Raw genomic sequence first — 17,251 nt, 5'->3', positions numbered from 1 at the left:
ACATTTTACCTGTACAGCAACTAGCATATTATTTACAGTTTTTACAAGGTTATGTGTTTCTCCATGTAGTTTGGCTTTATTTTTGTTTTAGTCCTGTGTTAAGATCACAGGACCTGTCTCTTCACAGCCTGCTATCACTCTGCCTGATGAGTTTTGTTTATCCCTGGAGAATGGAAATCAGTTAAACTCAAGCCGGATAAGCAGAGCTTATCTTCTGTCAGGGGTCAAGAAAAGGCTAAATTTTCTTTCTCTCTGTCACTCACAAAAAAAGTTTGATTTTGGGGGCTAAATTAATCAGATTTTCAGCAATTTAAATGATTCATAAGTCAGTAGACCCAACAGAGTTACTTTCAGTTTACATCAGGGTAACTGAGATCAGAATATGCCCCTTTGTCCTTGGTTTGCATACCCTGTTGTCCATCATCTGAGATTAAGGTAAATGAGTCACCGAGCAGGTTGTTGGAAGATGTGGTAAGAGGTGGTTTTTGTGTCCCCTGGCAACTGGAAGGCAGTGAAATGTTCTCCTTTTCAAATGTCCCCTTGTCATTGTGACAATGTCACCCTTAGGATGCCACCTGATGTGCTGAGATACCACTGAGCCCGCCTGTTATGCCAGGCTGGGACCCTTTTTACCTGTCTTGCTGAACCAGGCTATTAAGCCTCCTCCAGCCAACACACAGGCAGGGCCACACCCAACTGCAAGATGAAACAGACACTGAGATCAGTTCAGTTCTGGGAAGGCTCAGCTTAAGGGACTTGCCCCAGCACTCAGGTGTCCACCTCCCCTTGGAGTGCAGATCCAAAGGTATATTATGAAATATGCCTCTTTCCTCAATGTGGAGGAAGGTATGCACAACTCCTTGCCCTCCTCCCCCAGTTAGAAATTACAGAAACAGGATTTAATAACAAAACAAATGTTATTAACTATAAAAGGCAGATTTAAAGTGGTAGCAAACAGAACAAAGCAGATTACTAAGCATATAAAACCAAACACTCAAACTAAGCTTATTTCACTAAAGAAATTGGTTACAAATAGTAATTTCTCACCCTAGATATTGTTGCAGGCAGATTACAGAAAGTCTTGAAAGACAGCTACACTGGTCTCCAGCTTGAAACCTCATTTAGTATTATTCGCAAGCTGGTTGTCCTTCCACCTGGGGCTCAACCCTTCTCCCCTCAGTTCAGTTCTTGCTTCCAGGTCTTTTTCAGTGTCTCTTAAGGTGGGGAGGCAGAGGAGAACCTCAGTGATGTCACTCCCCTGCCTTATATAGCTCTTTGTCTCCCAGTGGAAGATCACTGGCATTCCAAGGGGTGGGTCCAGTACCAGGTGACTCAGACCCATTTCTCTGCAGGGCTGTAGCCACCATTACTTGTAGGCTGTTCGGAGCGTCCACAGGAAGACTAAGTCCTTTCACAGTCCATTGTCTCTGCTAATGGCCCATTAGCCGTGTCTGGCTTTTCCATTGTTGCCCCTGAAGGGCTAATTGGGGTCGATGCCCAAAGTAACACATTTGAAATACAGATTCATAGTTAATATTCCTAACTTCAGATACAGAAATTATACATGCATACAAATTGGATAATCACATTCAGTAAATCATAACCTTTCCAATGATATCTCATATGAGCTATCTTGCATAATGTATATCTGTTATGTCTCATCCATATCATAAGCATATTTTCATAAAGTGACACATCAGAGTCATAGTGCAAAGGTGCAGTATGCAACAAAGAAGGGAATACATAAAGTAATGTGCAATGTGCCTTCGTGTACAGGTGAGTTGCATCATACACGCATTTAACTTACGCAAATTCAACTGTACGCGCTCGGCAAAAAAAAAAAGAAAAATAACAAGATACGTGTAGATAGTGTGGGCGATTCAGCCCACCATTCCATTCAATGAGCGTATGCCCCGGAGTGAGCATGAGATGGGAGACGTGAATCTGCTGGTCCCTCAGTCGGTCTCAGTTCCTGCGTGCCTCTCATAGTGTGAGCATCTCGCCTTGCTGAGTGTGATTCTAGTGTTTAAAGATACTGTACACATTTTTCATACAACTTGGCCCCTAAATGCAAGCCAACTACTTCATCTGGTGCTCAACTGAAGAAACGGCGATCTGTTCCAACACTGGAGGAAAACACTGGCTGTGTTGGACTTATTGAGAGACGGTATGTCGGTCTCCAACGCGGCGCGTAAATATGGCCACAACGAATCTAGCATCCATGCCATCAAGATTCAAGAGAGAAATTCGTCAAGCCGTGGCATCAAGTGCTCCAATAACTGCTAAGGTGACAAGCCAGGTGCATGATAAGACTTGAGTGAAAACTGAAAAGGCATTAAACTTATGGCTGGAAGACATGAACCGTAAACGTGTGCTTATCGATGGCAACACGTTGCGAGAAAAGGCTCTTAGCCTCTACACACTGTTCAAACCTCCAGCTGAAGAGGGACGGCATTCTGATGAGAAGGAATTCAAAGCCAGCCAAGGTTGGCTTAACAGTTTTAGGAACCGCTTCAACCTCAAAAACATGCAGACTACTGGTGAAGCTGCATCTGCCAATGAAGAGGCAGCAAAAGCCTACCCCGAACAATTAAAGAAAATCATAGAAGAAAAGGGCTAGCTTCCGGAACAAGCTTTTAATGCTGATGAGATTGGGCTCTTCTGGAAAAAAATGCCCAACTGCACTTACACTTCGAAATCAGAAAGATAGGCCCCTGGCTTCAAAACAGCTAAAGACCTTATGACTGTTGTGTGGCAATGTGTCTGGGCATTTAATAAAGCCAGGCTTGCTCTACAGGGCTGCAAATCCCCGGGCCCTAAAAGGCAAGAACAAAAATCTCCTGCCTGTGTTCTGGCAATCAAATAAAAAGGCTGGGTGACGGCAGCATTATTTCTGGATTGGTTCCACAAGTGTTTCATTCCGGAGCTCAAGCGGTACCTCGAAGAGAAAGGTCTTGACTTTAAAGTGTTGCTGATCATAGAGAATGTTCCTGGCCACCCTGCGGCACTCTGGTTTGTGCATAATGACGTTGAAGTAGTCTTTCTTCCCCCCCAGTACCACCTCCAACCTCTCGATCAAGGTGTGATTCGCTGTTTCAGGGCCACGTACACGAGGCTTACGTTCTCACGGATACGTAGCACTATGGATGCTGATCCTAATCTTAATGTGATGGAGTGTATACAGTACTGTACTTTATGGGCAATTTAAGGGATTTTCAAGGGTAATTTTGACTATACATGATTTTCGCCTTATGCACTGACTTTAGAAGCTAACCACTGCGTAAGATGCGACTCCCCTGTAAAGCATTTGTTCATCCATTATAGGCTGCTGAAAGGAGGTGCTGTTTGTAACCTTCTCCCCAGCAAAACTATAAACCAAAAAAAAAGTACAGTATTGTGATAAACTCATATTTGCAGCGTTGCCTGAAATTTAAGAAGAGAGAACTAGATTTGGTCATTTTCCCTCTAGTGACTAATAGCAAGATGATTCTTGGCAACAGTGATTTGACTTTTCATGATAATCTTCATAAAGGCATCAGTGGTGCAGGTGGTGGTGGTTGAATATATGGCACATCCTAGATGCTGGTGGTGTCTGAGGATGAACAATTTTGAGTTTAGGAAAAGGTGAGAGCTCAAAGTTCGGGTGGTTGGGTCTGGGATTTTGGTCTACATCCATCTCTGCTTTGGAGGCTAGACTCCGTAGCAGACCAAAAATAAAACATGGACAGCAGACGCTTGCTTCGAACTCTCGTCCTTTTGTGTCCAGAGTTCTGTGATTCCTAGTTGGGGCAGCAGCCTGTCCAGACACAAAGAGAAGTAAAACTTTTGAAGTTCTAAAAGTCATGACCAAACAGCTGGAATTCTCTCAATTCACTTTTAAGAAAGAGAACCTAATTCAAGTGATGCCTCACCTGTAATTTGCTTTATTTATTTTTATTTCTAATAGTACATCCTCTCTGGCTCTGATGACTTCAACTTATACATGTGGAGAATTCCTCCGGATCCAGAAGCAGGTAAGCTTGTATGGGGAATCTGACGAATACTAGTGTTAAATATTAGGTACCTCTCAAAATATCACACAGTATCCTACTGTATTATAGATTGAGGCCACAAGGGACCCTCATATACTCTATTCTAGCCTGACCTTTTGCATAATGTAGGCCCTAGAACTTCACCCAGTCTCTCCGTTGCATTGAGTTGTGCTTAATCTAGAACATATCTTTTTAGAAAGACGTTGACTCTTGATTTAAAGATGTCAAGTGTTTGGAGAATCTACCACTTCCTTTGAACTGCTTCAGTTATTAACCCTCACTGTTGAAAATGTGTACCTTATTTATATAGAATACAACTAAGTATGACATATTTTGCTGGGGGCAGGGATCAGCATTCACGCCCACTCCCTGTCAGTACTTGGCTCAAGTTGGGGAAGCTAATGATCCAACCTGCGGACCAAATTCGGTGATGAATCCTGGCCATGTGCCACGTGAGGCACTTTGCACATACACTAATAAGAAGATGCCTTCCTGTGCTACAGTTACATAGTAATGCAGCAGATAACTTGCCTTAAAAGTAAATTGCCAAGTTTTTATTTTATTCTTAAAAGCTGTTCAGGTACAGTGAATTATGAGAGCTAGGGAGAGTAGATCATAAAAGGCTCAGCAAACTGGAGAACTTTGGAGAAAATGAGGCCTCTTAATTTTGGACTGGTTATTAAACTTGATTCTATATAATAATCTACTTTATTGGGATAAAAAACTGATGACTATGTTTAGACCATAGAAATTCAAAGATATTAACGTCTCTTTACCAGGATTATATGGATTTGCCCTGCCTTTTCCTTTGACTTAACTCTTTTCCTCTGACTCTCTCATCCTTTCTCTAGGAGATCTCTCTCCTCATTTTCCTGTGTAACTTTTTGGTTTAAAACAGCTATTTGAAATTAGTAAGAGAAAATATGTGTAGATTCTAAATTACACTTTTATATTCTAAAATAGGCCTGTTCATATACTCTTCCTTTACTTATCCGTCAGTTCCTGGATTCAGGATACTGCTTTTCTCTGGCAATGGATGCTGATGGCCCTAATATCTAGAGGATCCATCCCTCTGTTCGTTGTCTTCAGCTATTGGCTGTGAACCACACAATCTTGAACTTGGTGCTGAGCAGATGAGCACCTGTGTACAAGGACTGATACCTAGAGTTAGCACAAATTAACATGTCATGTTAGTCAACATTTTCCTGACCGGTTTCAGAGTAGCAGTGGTGTTAGTCTGTATCTGCAAAAAGAACAGGAGTACTTGTGGCAGCTTAGAGACTAACAAATTTATTTGGGCATAAGCTTTTGTGGGCTAAAACCTACTTCATTGGATGCACGCAGTGTTTCATGGTCTCTGTGTGTGTGCGTTTGGGTGCGTGTATATGTATATCTTCCTACTGTATTTTCCACTGCATGCATCCGAGGAAGTGGGTTTTAGCCCATGAAAGCTTATGCTCAGATAAATGTGTTTGTCTCTAAGCTGCCATAAGTACTCCTGTTCATTTTCCTGACAGTTCTTACTGTAACTTGAGGGTAGGAGTAGTATAAGCTTTCAACACTTCCGTTACAAAACTAATTGCTTAATGTCAAATGCAGTAATCAGAAAATCACGAGATAGAGTATGTATATCTTGATCTCCTGTAACTTGAGTGGTTCCCTTTTTGGAAGACTTTAGCTGAGCTCATACTCTTGCTGGTAAATCATTCCTATCTCATATAGGCATCACTTTATTTGCTGATATTATGCCACTCCCTTGAGGAGGCCCAATTTAACTGTCCTGTGCTGCTAATCTGTTTTTAAACCCTGATGCATGTTAATGTACCCATTGAACATTTCCAGAATTTGATCTGAGAATGACTCTTCAAGATTTTCATGAGTAATAATGGGGCCATTATACATCTTATGGATATTGGCTTCTGTGGTAATTAATTTGCCAGCCATCCAGTTCATCTAGGATGAACTGATCTGTAGTTATCTGTCTTCTTCACTCACTCCTTCTTCCAACCTAAGAGCGAGTGGGAGAATTCTCCAGAATTTATGTAGTCTTCTTTGTTGTGATAAAAGGCATTTTCTAAACTGGCAAGGCAGTTTTTTCAACCCAGTGAGTGGGGTTTGACTACAAAAATTACCAACATTTACTTTTATTTAATTTTAAAAAATCTCCTTCCACGGGCGTGCTGAGGCCTTTTTCACCTCACACCACCTAAGCTAATACAGGAAATTCCCTCCTGCTCAGTTTCTGGCCTCCAATACGAGTCTTAAGAAGTGTCTGTCTGTATGCCCATGATCCAATAAGATAGAGTGATGGCAAACACAAATGTTATGAATTAAAGTTTTACAAATAATGTACTGTACTGTACTCTTCTAATTATTGGTATTTTTAGTAAAGAGATGACTACAGCTGAGTTATGAGCCCTCTTTAATTGATTTGAGACATATTTCTATTAACACACATTTAAGGGAGCAGTACTGATGAATTGTGTATGATATGGTACCTTTTTGCAAGCCTAAAATTGCTTTTCAGAATTACTAAATACGGAGAACTTCACTCATTACCAAAATGTAGCCACTTCAGGAGTGGAAAGTGATGATAGCTGTTTAACAGCTCATAGCATTACTCGACAGCAGATTAGGGGAGGCAGTAACCTCATTTGGAACCGGAAGTATAGAATCATAGAAGGTGAGGGTTGGAAGGGACTTCAGGAGGTCATCTAGTCCAACCCCCTGCTTGAAGCAAGACCAATCCCCAATTTTTGCACCAGATCCCTAAATGGCCCCCTCAAGGATTGAACTCACAACCCTGGGTTTAGCAGGCCAATGCTCAAACCACTGAACTATCCCTCCCCCCAAGTACACAGTCAGGAAGCATCAGAGACCAGAAAAACCAACAACAGTAAAACTACTAAACATAGTTAAACGTAAAAGACTTTTTAAAAAAAAAAATAATAAAAAAAAAAAAGGAAAGGAAACCTTGTCAAATTTTTGTAAACTAAAGACACTTTTTATGTTTGTTTCATTTAAATTAAGATGCTTAAAAGCAGTATTTTTCTTCTGCATAGTAAAGTTTCAAAGCTGTATTGAGTCAATGTTCAGTTGTAAACTTTTGAAAGAACCACCATAACGTTTAGTTCAGAGTTATGAACAACCTCTGAGGTTCTTCTGTATGTGCAGTGTAACTACTTGTGTTGGCACCTTTCCAGGATACTGGAACAAACTCTGCTACTCTTGCAAATAATTGTAGTTTAGAGATGTTTCCCCAGTGGGCAGGCTGGGTCATTCCCCGCTCCACAGTAAGCTCTCCAGTGATTTGTTCAGCCTAGTTTTAAATGCCCCACACAACGGGGGCTTTCATTGCTTACCTTGCGAGACTTAAGTGACGATACAATAGTTAGGAAGCTTAAAAGCGTTTTTCCAACTTTCTCCCTATATGTTTGATCATTTTTAATAGGGATAATGTAATATACATGTATAAGTGCCAGCAATCACACTTCCTTCACCTTTTCCCTCCCTCCTTGAAGATGGTGGAACATTTGGTCCTGTGCTTTCCCTACATCCCCAGTTCCTATCCAGTTCTCAGTTACTATTCAGAAATAATCATTAGTGGCTTGGTGAGTTTTTTAGCTAATTCCCTCATTAAAGCTATGGATTCCTCATCGAAGGGTACAAGTGGGCAGAGCCTCAGTTTTATCTTTCTTCTGATGGATAGCATTTCCTGCAGCACAGGGCACCCTAGCACTATGCTGGGACATTGGTCATTTATTTGGGTGACCAAATCCAGTATTTCTACAAGTTTCTATTGGCAGTGAGGAAGGCTGAAGTGAGGTGAGATGTAGGCCTCACCCATGCTGCTCAGCAAGACTGTTAGAACCTTGTTTAACTGTTTGTGGTTTTTCAACAGAATTTACCAAAACCACGGTGGGATGTGTGTGTGTGTGTTTTAAATATCACTCCGAGAAGCTGTTTTAAAAACAGGAATTTTATTATTTTGTGGTTGGAGAAGGTGATCAGATGATCACTGAGTTATTTAATTGAAATGACTGTTACCAGACTTTTGAGCTGCTTAATAAATCAGAACAGCAAACTGCATTTCCAAATCTCCCTTAATACCATCTTTGACTGTAACTCTGTAACTGCTGGCAGTAACAGGCCTGTCATTGTGGTCCAGTTACTAAACTAATTGTGGCAGTTTTCAGCACGACTTATGCAATTTTTCTTCCCTTTTTTGCAATGTCATTGCAAATGCAAACAGCTCTTCATGCTTGAAGTATTAGATGGCAAGATTTTATTGCATTGGAGACAAGTTTGTGCTTTAAGCTCTCCAAGTCCCAACATGATTAGTGGAGGTTTTTTTGGGGGGGCGGGAAGTGATCTAATCCCATGGGAATGTACTCTGAAACACTTTAAATTTAAAAAGTCTGTTGTGTCTCACACAACTGGTGATTGATATAAATCCATTTTCCCTGGTTTGAATCCACCTCAGGTTACCAAAACTTGTCCATATTGCACAAACTACCACCTCAACTATCATTAACAAGCCCTTGTTGGCTTTCTTGGGAGAGAAGGCAAATCCTGAGTGGGCTGCAAAGGCAGATGCTGTTCAGAGAGGACATCCTCCAGAATGGAGGCATTGTTGGGCAGCTTGTACTGCTGTATCCAATAGAAGTTGCAGCATCCAGGACTGTCATTCTAGGTCCTTTCACCAGCATTAAAATAATTTTAATACATATTTTCAAAAGTGAGGATAACACTGAGAACAGAAAGGGAAGAGAAACATAAATACCCAACAATTACCATTTTGGTTGCCCCAGAATTCAGTCTCCTGTCTTTTTCTCTTCATTGTGCTGAATTCTTTGGCAACCACTGTGTATGCCTGTAATATGTCCATTTGCATTAATGCTTAGGGTCTTTGGCACTTCCACATCCAAGAAAAATAATTTATTTTCCACCTTATAACTTCACAAGATTTGTTCTTTTAACTTCAGGAAGAGCATTCTGAAAAGTTGTTAATTTTTATGGTGCCAACAATGTGCTAAGAGAACTGTATAGCTAAAAGCATATATAACTTTTTTGAGAACTATATAGCTAAAAGCACCAGCAGACGGTGTTTCTCCTGACAGAAGAGAAGAGTGAATGTAAAGGGTGTGTGTTGCTTTTCCAAATTGTTTCCAGTTTATTTCAGTAATAACTCTTTCCTTGGCTGCTTGTTCTGCTCCACCAGTGTAACAAGAGGCTAGTGTAGATGAGGTGCCGACAGCTTTTAGCAACAAAGAATCCTGAGGTAGATGCAGCCTTGAATCTAGACAGTGATTTTTACTGTAACTTTTTTAAATCATATGTTCTTGCTGGCAAGTGATGCTGGAGTTTCCCAATGAAGTTGACAGTAAGAAGCAAACACCAATTCCTTGGTACTGAAATCAAATTCCATTGTGCGATAGAAAGTTCACTTTCTAGCATATCTTCATTTATAGGCCTGGCCCTTCCCCTAGGGGCTAGGAAGTGATTTCAGCGACTTAACCACTTAAAATGAAAATTGCTAATTGCATTGGTGAAGAATGCTGAGCTGGATCATTTAGGGTGGGACTTACTTGAAACATCCCAAGGGGAAAAGTAAAAAAAAATTTATCATCAAATTGTCCAGCCCACCTACATTCCAGTCACACTAATCAGTAAAAAATAACCCTGTTAATGTTGTTTGCCTGTTTCACAAGAGCTGTTCCCAAGAGATACTTATAACTCGTGCTAGATCCATGTTATCCCCTGCAACTTCCTGAAATGTGTAGAAATCCTGAATAATTGGCCATAAAATTTGTTGGAGGGAGAAGCTGATCTTATATAGCATCATACTCCCCCTTCCCATCCCAGGTACAGCAAATGCAATTTAGATGGTCTGGTATTCTAGTGAGGGTGGAGGGGCTGCTCCACATGACAATCCCCCTGGAAAACCCATTAGGAAATATCCTGAGGAATTAACCTTGATTGTCAGCGTTCGTTCCTTCAAGTCCTCCTCTGCACCTGCAGACTGTCAAGCATGTGGTTTGTTGTGGGGTGGGTTGGTTGTTCAAAGAGTGATCGGGAGCCTCCAGCGCCAACATCCCAGAGGAAACTCTTCTCCCATGGCAGGGCACAGTATTGCACAGGGACTGACCCTCTGTGCAGAAGCCTCCACTCTCTATAGATGTTTCAGTCTGAGATTTCCCTGTGGATTTCAAAACCTCTCCAGGCCTCCACTTTGTCCGCATTATAGACTATTAAATCCCACTCTCTAGAAGAGATAGAATAGAAACCCCAGTTTTTTGCTTAACTTCCCTTTGCGTAGTATTTTGGTTTGGGGTTGTTTTGGTTTTTTTTGTTTGTTATACACACAAGGGTCTGGTCCATGCTGTGTGTATCTGGTTTGTTTTTTATTTGTGTGTGTGTGTGTGTGCTTGTTCTTTGCAAATGGGAAGCCATGTATTTTTAAAACTAGAAACAGAGGTGTTTGCTAACATACAAAGAGCCAGTCTGTGCCTGTCCCCTTCATGGGTGCACAAGGGAGTGGGGAGAAGGAAGAATTTAGGATGTTTTACCTGGACTTCTCTTCTCCCCCCTTGCAGGAAATATGTCTAATCTCATTACCTGTGTCCTACTTATTCTTGGGGAGGAGTTCAGGCAAGGCTATGGTCCTTCCTTACTATCACCATTCCCCACACCACATGACTCCTGAAGATACAGTCCCTCCATGGATTCCCCCTAGCATTATACAACTCAAATACAGGGCTGTGCCCTAAAGGCACAAAGTGGCCCAGAGTATTATTAATGGAAAAACAAATTAATTTAAATTGGCTTGCTACTGCAGTGCCATGTATTACAGATTAATGGTGTTCTGTGGCAAACTGGCAGCAGCTGTGAACATCTGGCCCTTCTCGCTAGTTTTCAGCACTTTGAATAATTCACAAGGCTTGTATGAAGTTACATGTTTGTCTCTGGAATGTCACTCTACCTTATATGAATGAGTGGATTTTTTTTTTTTTTTTTTTTTTTAAGTTTTAGACGGAAAAGACTTTGTTAGGTCACTCAGTTTGTCCTCAAGAGGCCAGTGGAGGATTGTTCCCTGCAGTAAGTTCTCCAGAGCCTTGTCCAATTTTAAACTATTTGAGTAATGGGGCTTCCATTACTTTTCAGACTATTCCACATTTTAGTAGACTTCCAACACTAGGTCATTTTTCCAGCTAATCAGACAATCTGTTACTTATGTTCATCCCATTACACCTGAGTAACTCCTCTCCATTCTAGATTGTTATAGGTTCCTCAGTGATACTTCTGGTTGTGTGGTCCAAAAATCTTAATTCCTTCCCAATACTATGTGGCATTTCAAACTCCTATCTAATTTGTGGGTACTACCACCTGTAGCTCTTGGTTGGCATTACTGCTTTCCAAGTATATCTCTTCCCTTCAATATGTTTAACAGCATTTCCTGAATGTATTGGCATGCATGTTTCTATGTGTAATCTCACTTTGGTATTTCATGCCCTGACTGTGGTGTTTCTGTCCAAACTGATATTTGCAGCACTGCATAATTTATTATCAGTGGATTTTATTTCCCTACTGTTAAATCCCTTCTTCCAGATAATTCGTACAGATTATAAAAACAGGCCTAATTCCAACTCCTTTGTTGTGTTGTTAGACACCTACTAGATTCACATTGCAGGTTAGCATTACCTTTTGTCTACAACTAGAGTCCAGACATATTTCATAAAATATTATTGCGTTAGCCATTTAAAAAACATCTAGGAAATTGAAGATATTTAAATACAACTATAATTAGCCTGTAGAATTTTTTTTGTTCAGATTTGTAATCCAGGGTCTCTAGCATAGAGAAATTAACTCAGTGCTAGAAGAATTAAACTCTGCTATAATAATGTAAAATTAAACCAAGCTGGTTAGTCCATTTTCCATTGCCTTCTGCTGAATGTAATCCGAAATACCCAGCTTTGTCTCATAAACCCTGTGCTTGCACCACTCTCAGAAATGAGTCCAATATGTTGGGACACTATAGCTACTAGGTGCTATGGTAATACAAATAATAATAATTAATCATAATTAAACATTTCTTCCTTTGGAGCAGCTAGTTTTGGAGCATACAAAAGGAGACCTATTATGGACTCTAGTTTTGAGTAACATGTAGGAGGAGGTAGAAGTAGATCAAAAAGTAGCTACCAGCCCTGTTGAGCCACTGAGTAACAGTGACAACAGTACAACTAAACTTACAGTCTTCATGGGAAGGATCCTATAAAAAGCAAGTTAAACTTTTTGATTCTAAACTTTCAGAAAGGAGGATTTAAAAAAAATAAGGAAGCTAATCAAAAACACCCTCAAGTCAAAAGTGTGGAAATTAAATCATCAGACTCAAAATAGAAGCAGTTTATATGTATACTATAATTACACAAGAATATTGAAATTACCGTGCAGAGTCAGTCACAGAAGGTCTGCATACCCTTGAACAAAAAAGAAATAAGGGCAGCAAGGGGGAAAAAAAAATCTGTGTAGTCAAATGGCATAATACAAGAGGTTATTCTGGCCAAACGGTTGTCCTCCATAAAACAGAAGTCCAGTCCAAGTGAAGCCAACAGAAAGAAGCAAACTATGGCAAATAAAACTAAAGATGGAGTTAGGAATTCGAACCACTAATCACCAAAACCTCCCAAAATCTAAGTATACTAGAAGATGAAACCCTATTAGAATTGAGTCTGCCAGATCACTATGGAGTAAAAGGACTGATTAGAGCATTAGTACATTACAGTAAAGCTAAATAACTTGTTTGCATTAGCCTTCACCACTGTCAGAGACTGAGCTGTGTGAAAACAAAGTGCTGGAGCAAACTGACATATACGACACATAAATGGATGAGAATCGTGTTTATGGGTTTTGCCAGAAGCTTGGAATGGGTGACAGGGAATGGATTACTTGATTACCTGTTCTGTTCATTCCCTCTGGGGCACCTGGCATTGGCCACTGTCGGAAGACAGGATACTGGACTAGATGGACCTTTGGTCTGATGCAGTATAGCTATTCTTATGGGTTGAACTAAACCTTGCTATGAGTCCAGTGTAACTGCCACTTTACGTTCAAGATAAATGTAAAGAAGCCATTGGAATCAGGTGACTGAAACAGTTAAGTGGCCACTACCCCAAACACAGGCCCATGTCTATTGCCAAAATGAAGGCACATCGAAGGCCACTCAGGAATTTTGAATTATATGGGCAGGAGCTCAGCTAGGCATTGTTTGAGTAAGAGTGTGTACGTGAGATTGAAAAACAGAACAGTGACAGAAGCGGAGAGAAATCCAAGCAAAGAGTAACAGAAGTGCTGGTAATGTGGCCCTGAGGGAAAGCTAGAAAAGAGCTTTTTGGGCACAGAGTGCTGGCTGGAAAGGCAGGCTTAGAACAGCGAGCAAATGAACTGTCCCATTTGATTTCTCTTGTATTCAGAGAAATAGTACTTTATGTATATTTTTTTTGTAAATAAACAAAATTGCATCAAAGAAATACCCGACTCTCTCCAGTTTCTCACCCTAACTGGAACAACCTACAAGACCATGAATTTTTGGATAGCCCCATAAGTCACAAGAGGTAACAATCTCATCAGTAACATTTGGAGGGTATAAAAAGATTACTGTAAGAGATATAAACATTTGTGTTGGGAAGCATAAGCTTACCGTTAACTGATAGGGTTAGAATAACCTGCTCACGGGGAAATATTTCTGTAATTGTCCATTTTAGGCTTTCTTCCATCTTCCTCTGAAGCATTTGATACTGGCCACAGGATACTGGACTAGATTAGCTAGATGAGTCTGATCCAGCAAGTGGAGTCTCTGTTAGCTGAAATGATAAGGACTTCCAGTTTTGGAGCAGAATGACTGGAGATCCTTTCCCATTGCCACTGAATTTCTGAGTGGCCACACTTTGCAGCATAGTGACAGCTGTGAAGTTCTGGATGCCCATGTATTTAAGATCTTTTGCATTTACATGTTGTTCTCCATCCAGAGCTCTCAATATACTTTACAAATACTAATCTTCAGAATAACTCTGAGGTAAATAACTATTATAACCATATTACAGATGAGGAAGCTGAGGCTCATAGTGAAGTGACTTGCTCAAGGGCATGGAAGAAGCCTGTGACAAGCCTGGGAATAGAGCCCAAGGTGTCTGACTTGCAAGCCTGTGTTTTAACCGCAAGACCATCCTTCCTTTTCCCGTTTTACTTCTAGTGCCTGACTCTTAGGAGCATTCCTAATCCTCTGCAAAGCATTTCCCAATATCAGACCTGAATCTTGTACTACAGTGTGTTCAAGTAGCCAGTGTGTAGAATCAGTGAACGGTTTAAAGCTTGCCTTCTAGGCATCACTTGTACTGGAAACATTTACTGAGCAGCTTCTGCCTTTTTACTCCTAAGGCTTTTTTCTGGAATGTTTGTCCACCAAGCTAAGATAAGAACTTCAAGAAATGCACTTGGTGTAACCTTGCACAATTGGCCTGATGCATGCTAATGATTGACAGTTGTGATTTGGTTGGAAAGAATGCCATAGAAATAAGGCAAGTTGCATGAACGAATGTGATCATGAATGTCTAGCATGGACAATACCATGAAAAGGGTGAGGGTCATAACTGGTATTTTCTGTGGAGACTTGCCGAAATGAGTTGAAATGTCACCTTGTTCAATTTGGTGACTGCCCAAGAAGAGATGTAGGTGAGGAGAAAGAACTTTGCAAATTTCTCAGGTTACTAGAGGTCTTACCATTTTGTAAGTTTTGAAGGCTGTCTCTGTCTTGCTGTTTTGTTTTTTTAAAAATAATTTATGGCCTCTTTCTTTCATGCATACATCTCAAATGTGGTATGTTCATTCTAGTCCCAAAGTTAATTGTGTCTCACAGATTTAACATCCCTTCACTTTTACCATTGAAAAGTCCTTCTGCCAGAAATAAAGTACCATGAAACTGAAGTTATGGAAAGAGTTATTTACATAAATGGAATAAATCCTACATTTTAAATCAAGTAATTTTGTGTCCTTCTCATTCTGGGTTGTTCTTGTCACACATTGTGTCCCTCATTTATGCATTGCCAGATTGAGAGGTGAGCTTTCTGGGGTAGAGGAATAGAAATCAGCTGATGAAAGCTTTCACTAAGGGAGAATACATGTTCCATGCTATTCACGTAAGCTACAAAGGAAGGCTGCTATAAAAGCTGTATTTGAGATTGTTTGGTTTTGGTTCCCCCGCAGCCTGGCTGCCATTTAGTGTCAGTGCAGCTTTTCCTACAGAAAATGGCCATTTGATGGAAATTTCACTACTCTCCATTTCAGGAGAAAATGTTGCTAGTTAATTAGGACAACATAGGAATCGAACTACAGTACCATATTTGTTCTGAAGTAGCTCAAATATGGGGACAAAGGGGGAAAGAAACCTGATGAGCAGAGCCACTTAGGGGAAAAGGCAGTTCAGTTTAAACCTAACAAGCAAGCTGTGTATGTTGTGGGTTTGGGTTTTTTTGTTTTTTGGGGTTTTGGGGGGTGGTTTTTGGTTGGTTGGTTTGTTTGTTTTTTTAAGTTAGGATTGCTGCAGGCAGCATAGCTCAGTAAACCACGTTCAGCTTTCTAAAAGATGTATTTTGACCTCAGGAGTTATATTTTGATAGATCATTTTCCTTCCTCTGTAGTTGTTTTCATTTTTGACTTTTAAAGAACAGTGCTGTTTTTGCTCACATTCTTCATTATGACATTTCCTTATTTAAACATGCAAGTGCGTGTTCTCAAAACAATTATACTTACATATAAATACACTGAAGAATCAAATCTGTGAAAAGCTGTCATTGGGAACTAGACCTAATAAAATACAGAGAGCTTCTCACACTTAAATGTGAGTCACTAATGTAGGACCTTACAGGTACTACCATTGTTTTCTGGCACTCCCCTTTGTGTAGCCAGTGTGGATTACCTCCTTTGCCTCATGACAAGGAATCACACCCAGTGGAACAATGCTCTTTTGCTCCATTTCATTACCTGCAAATTATCTTGCAATCTTTACCACTGATAAAGGAAGGCACAATGATTGGTGAACCAATCTGTGAATTTATCTCTGCCTCAAACTTAGACTCTTGGTCTTCTGCTTCAAACAAGCCAGCTTCACTTGCAGTTCAATTAAATATGTTGCTGTTCTTTTATATGAGATGAATACGTTTATCACACTTATCCCAGAGTTCTAAAACTTCCCATATTTTTTATTTAGGAGGTTAAGTGTGTAGTCTCCAAGGACAGATTTGCTGGAGGTATAGTCCTCAGTGAAGCAGCATTCTTTCTGTAGTAACTTTTATGTGGAGATTTGATATTCTATTTGTCAACCCAAGAGTTACAGAGTATAGTTAAGATGAATTGTTACATATAGTGTGCTCCAATTCATTTCCCTTCTTCTTTCTTCTGTTTAACTAGGTGGGATCGGCAGGGTTGTTAATGGTGCCTTTATGGTGTTGAAAGGTCATCGGTCAATTGTAAACCAGGTCCGGTTTAATCCCCATACCTACATGATTTGCTCCTCTGGTGTTGAAAAGATTATAAAGGTAAGAGAACAGTCATTGTCATAAATACATTTTTCCTTTTAAAAACTGATATTGAAACAGCACCTTAGTTTTGTTAATGACTCACCCACCCACCCCCGCCAAGGTTTGATGCCAAGAGGGCTAGCCCCTTTATCTGTCTGGCCCAAAACAGGGCGTGTGTCCCATGAGTTGTCATGACTTCACAGCAGGGGTTCTCATAGTATGGACTATGTTTTAATGTTTGTCTGTCTTATGGACACTCTCCCCTTCATAATACCCTGCCATTTGCAATCATATTCCTGTGGCAACAACAGCAATTGCATACATAGAAAAGTAACATTAGGAAAATGTCTGTGTGGGGGTTTCTTAGCTCTTTTTTTTTTTTAATATAATTTAATTTAGCATCTGGATACAGAACAACAGTTAGCACCACGTGATCTGCAGCCCTTAGCTGATCATCAGCAAGTGCTGCTGTTTGGCAGCAGTGTTCTGAAGGCAATGGCTCAAGTTGGCTAGCCTATCAAGTAGATATCATTTGTCTTTTACCCAACTCTTTAATTTGGGCCACATTTTTTTTCCATATATTTGAATCCATATTACACCAGTGCCATGTTCCTGATGTTTGATGTTGTCTCTACTTTTTTTAATAGC

The 17,251-nt window shown here is 40.3% G+C and overlaps 1 protein-coding gene across 1 annotated transcript in view; it reads left to right on the top strand.

Moving 5' to 3' along the window:
• Positions 1–17,251, top strand: part of DCAF5 (DDB1 and CUL4 associated factor 5) — a 112,110-nt gene that overhangs the window by 84,437 nt on the left and 10,422 nt on the right. Inside the window, exons 7-8 of the mRNA XM_073348451.1 lie at positions 3,947–4,013; positions 16,494–16,621. Coding sequence (XP_073204552.1) covers positions 3,947–4,013; positions 16,494–16,621 — 195 coding nt within the window. The remainder of the gene's footprint in view (positions 1–3,946; positions 4,014–16,493; positions 16,622–17,251) is intronic.

The sequence above is a fragment of the Lepidochelys kempii genome, chromosome 6, assembly GCF_965140265.1.
Source record: "Lepidochelys kempii isolate rLepKem1 chromosome 6, rLepKem1.hap2, whole genome shotgun sequence".
In the NCBI taxonomy this organism is placed as follows: Eukaryota; Metazoa; Chordata; order Testudines; family Cheloniidae; genus Lepidochelys; species Lepidochelys kempii.
Note: the sequence above shows the minus strand (reverse complement) of the source record. Positions and strands in the feature narration are given on the sequence as shown.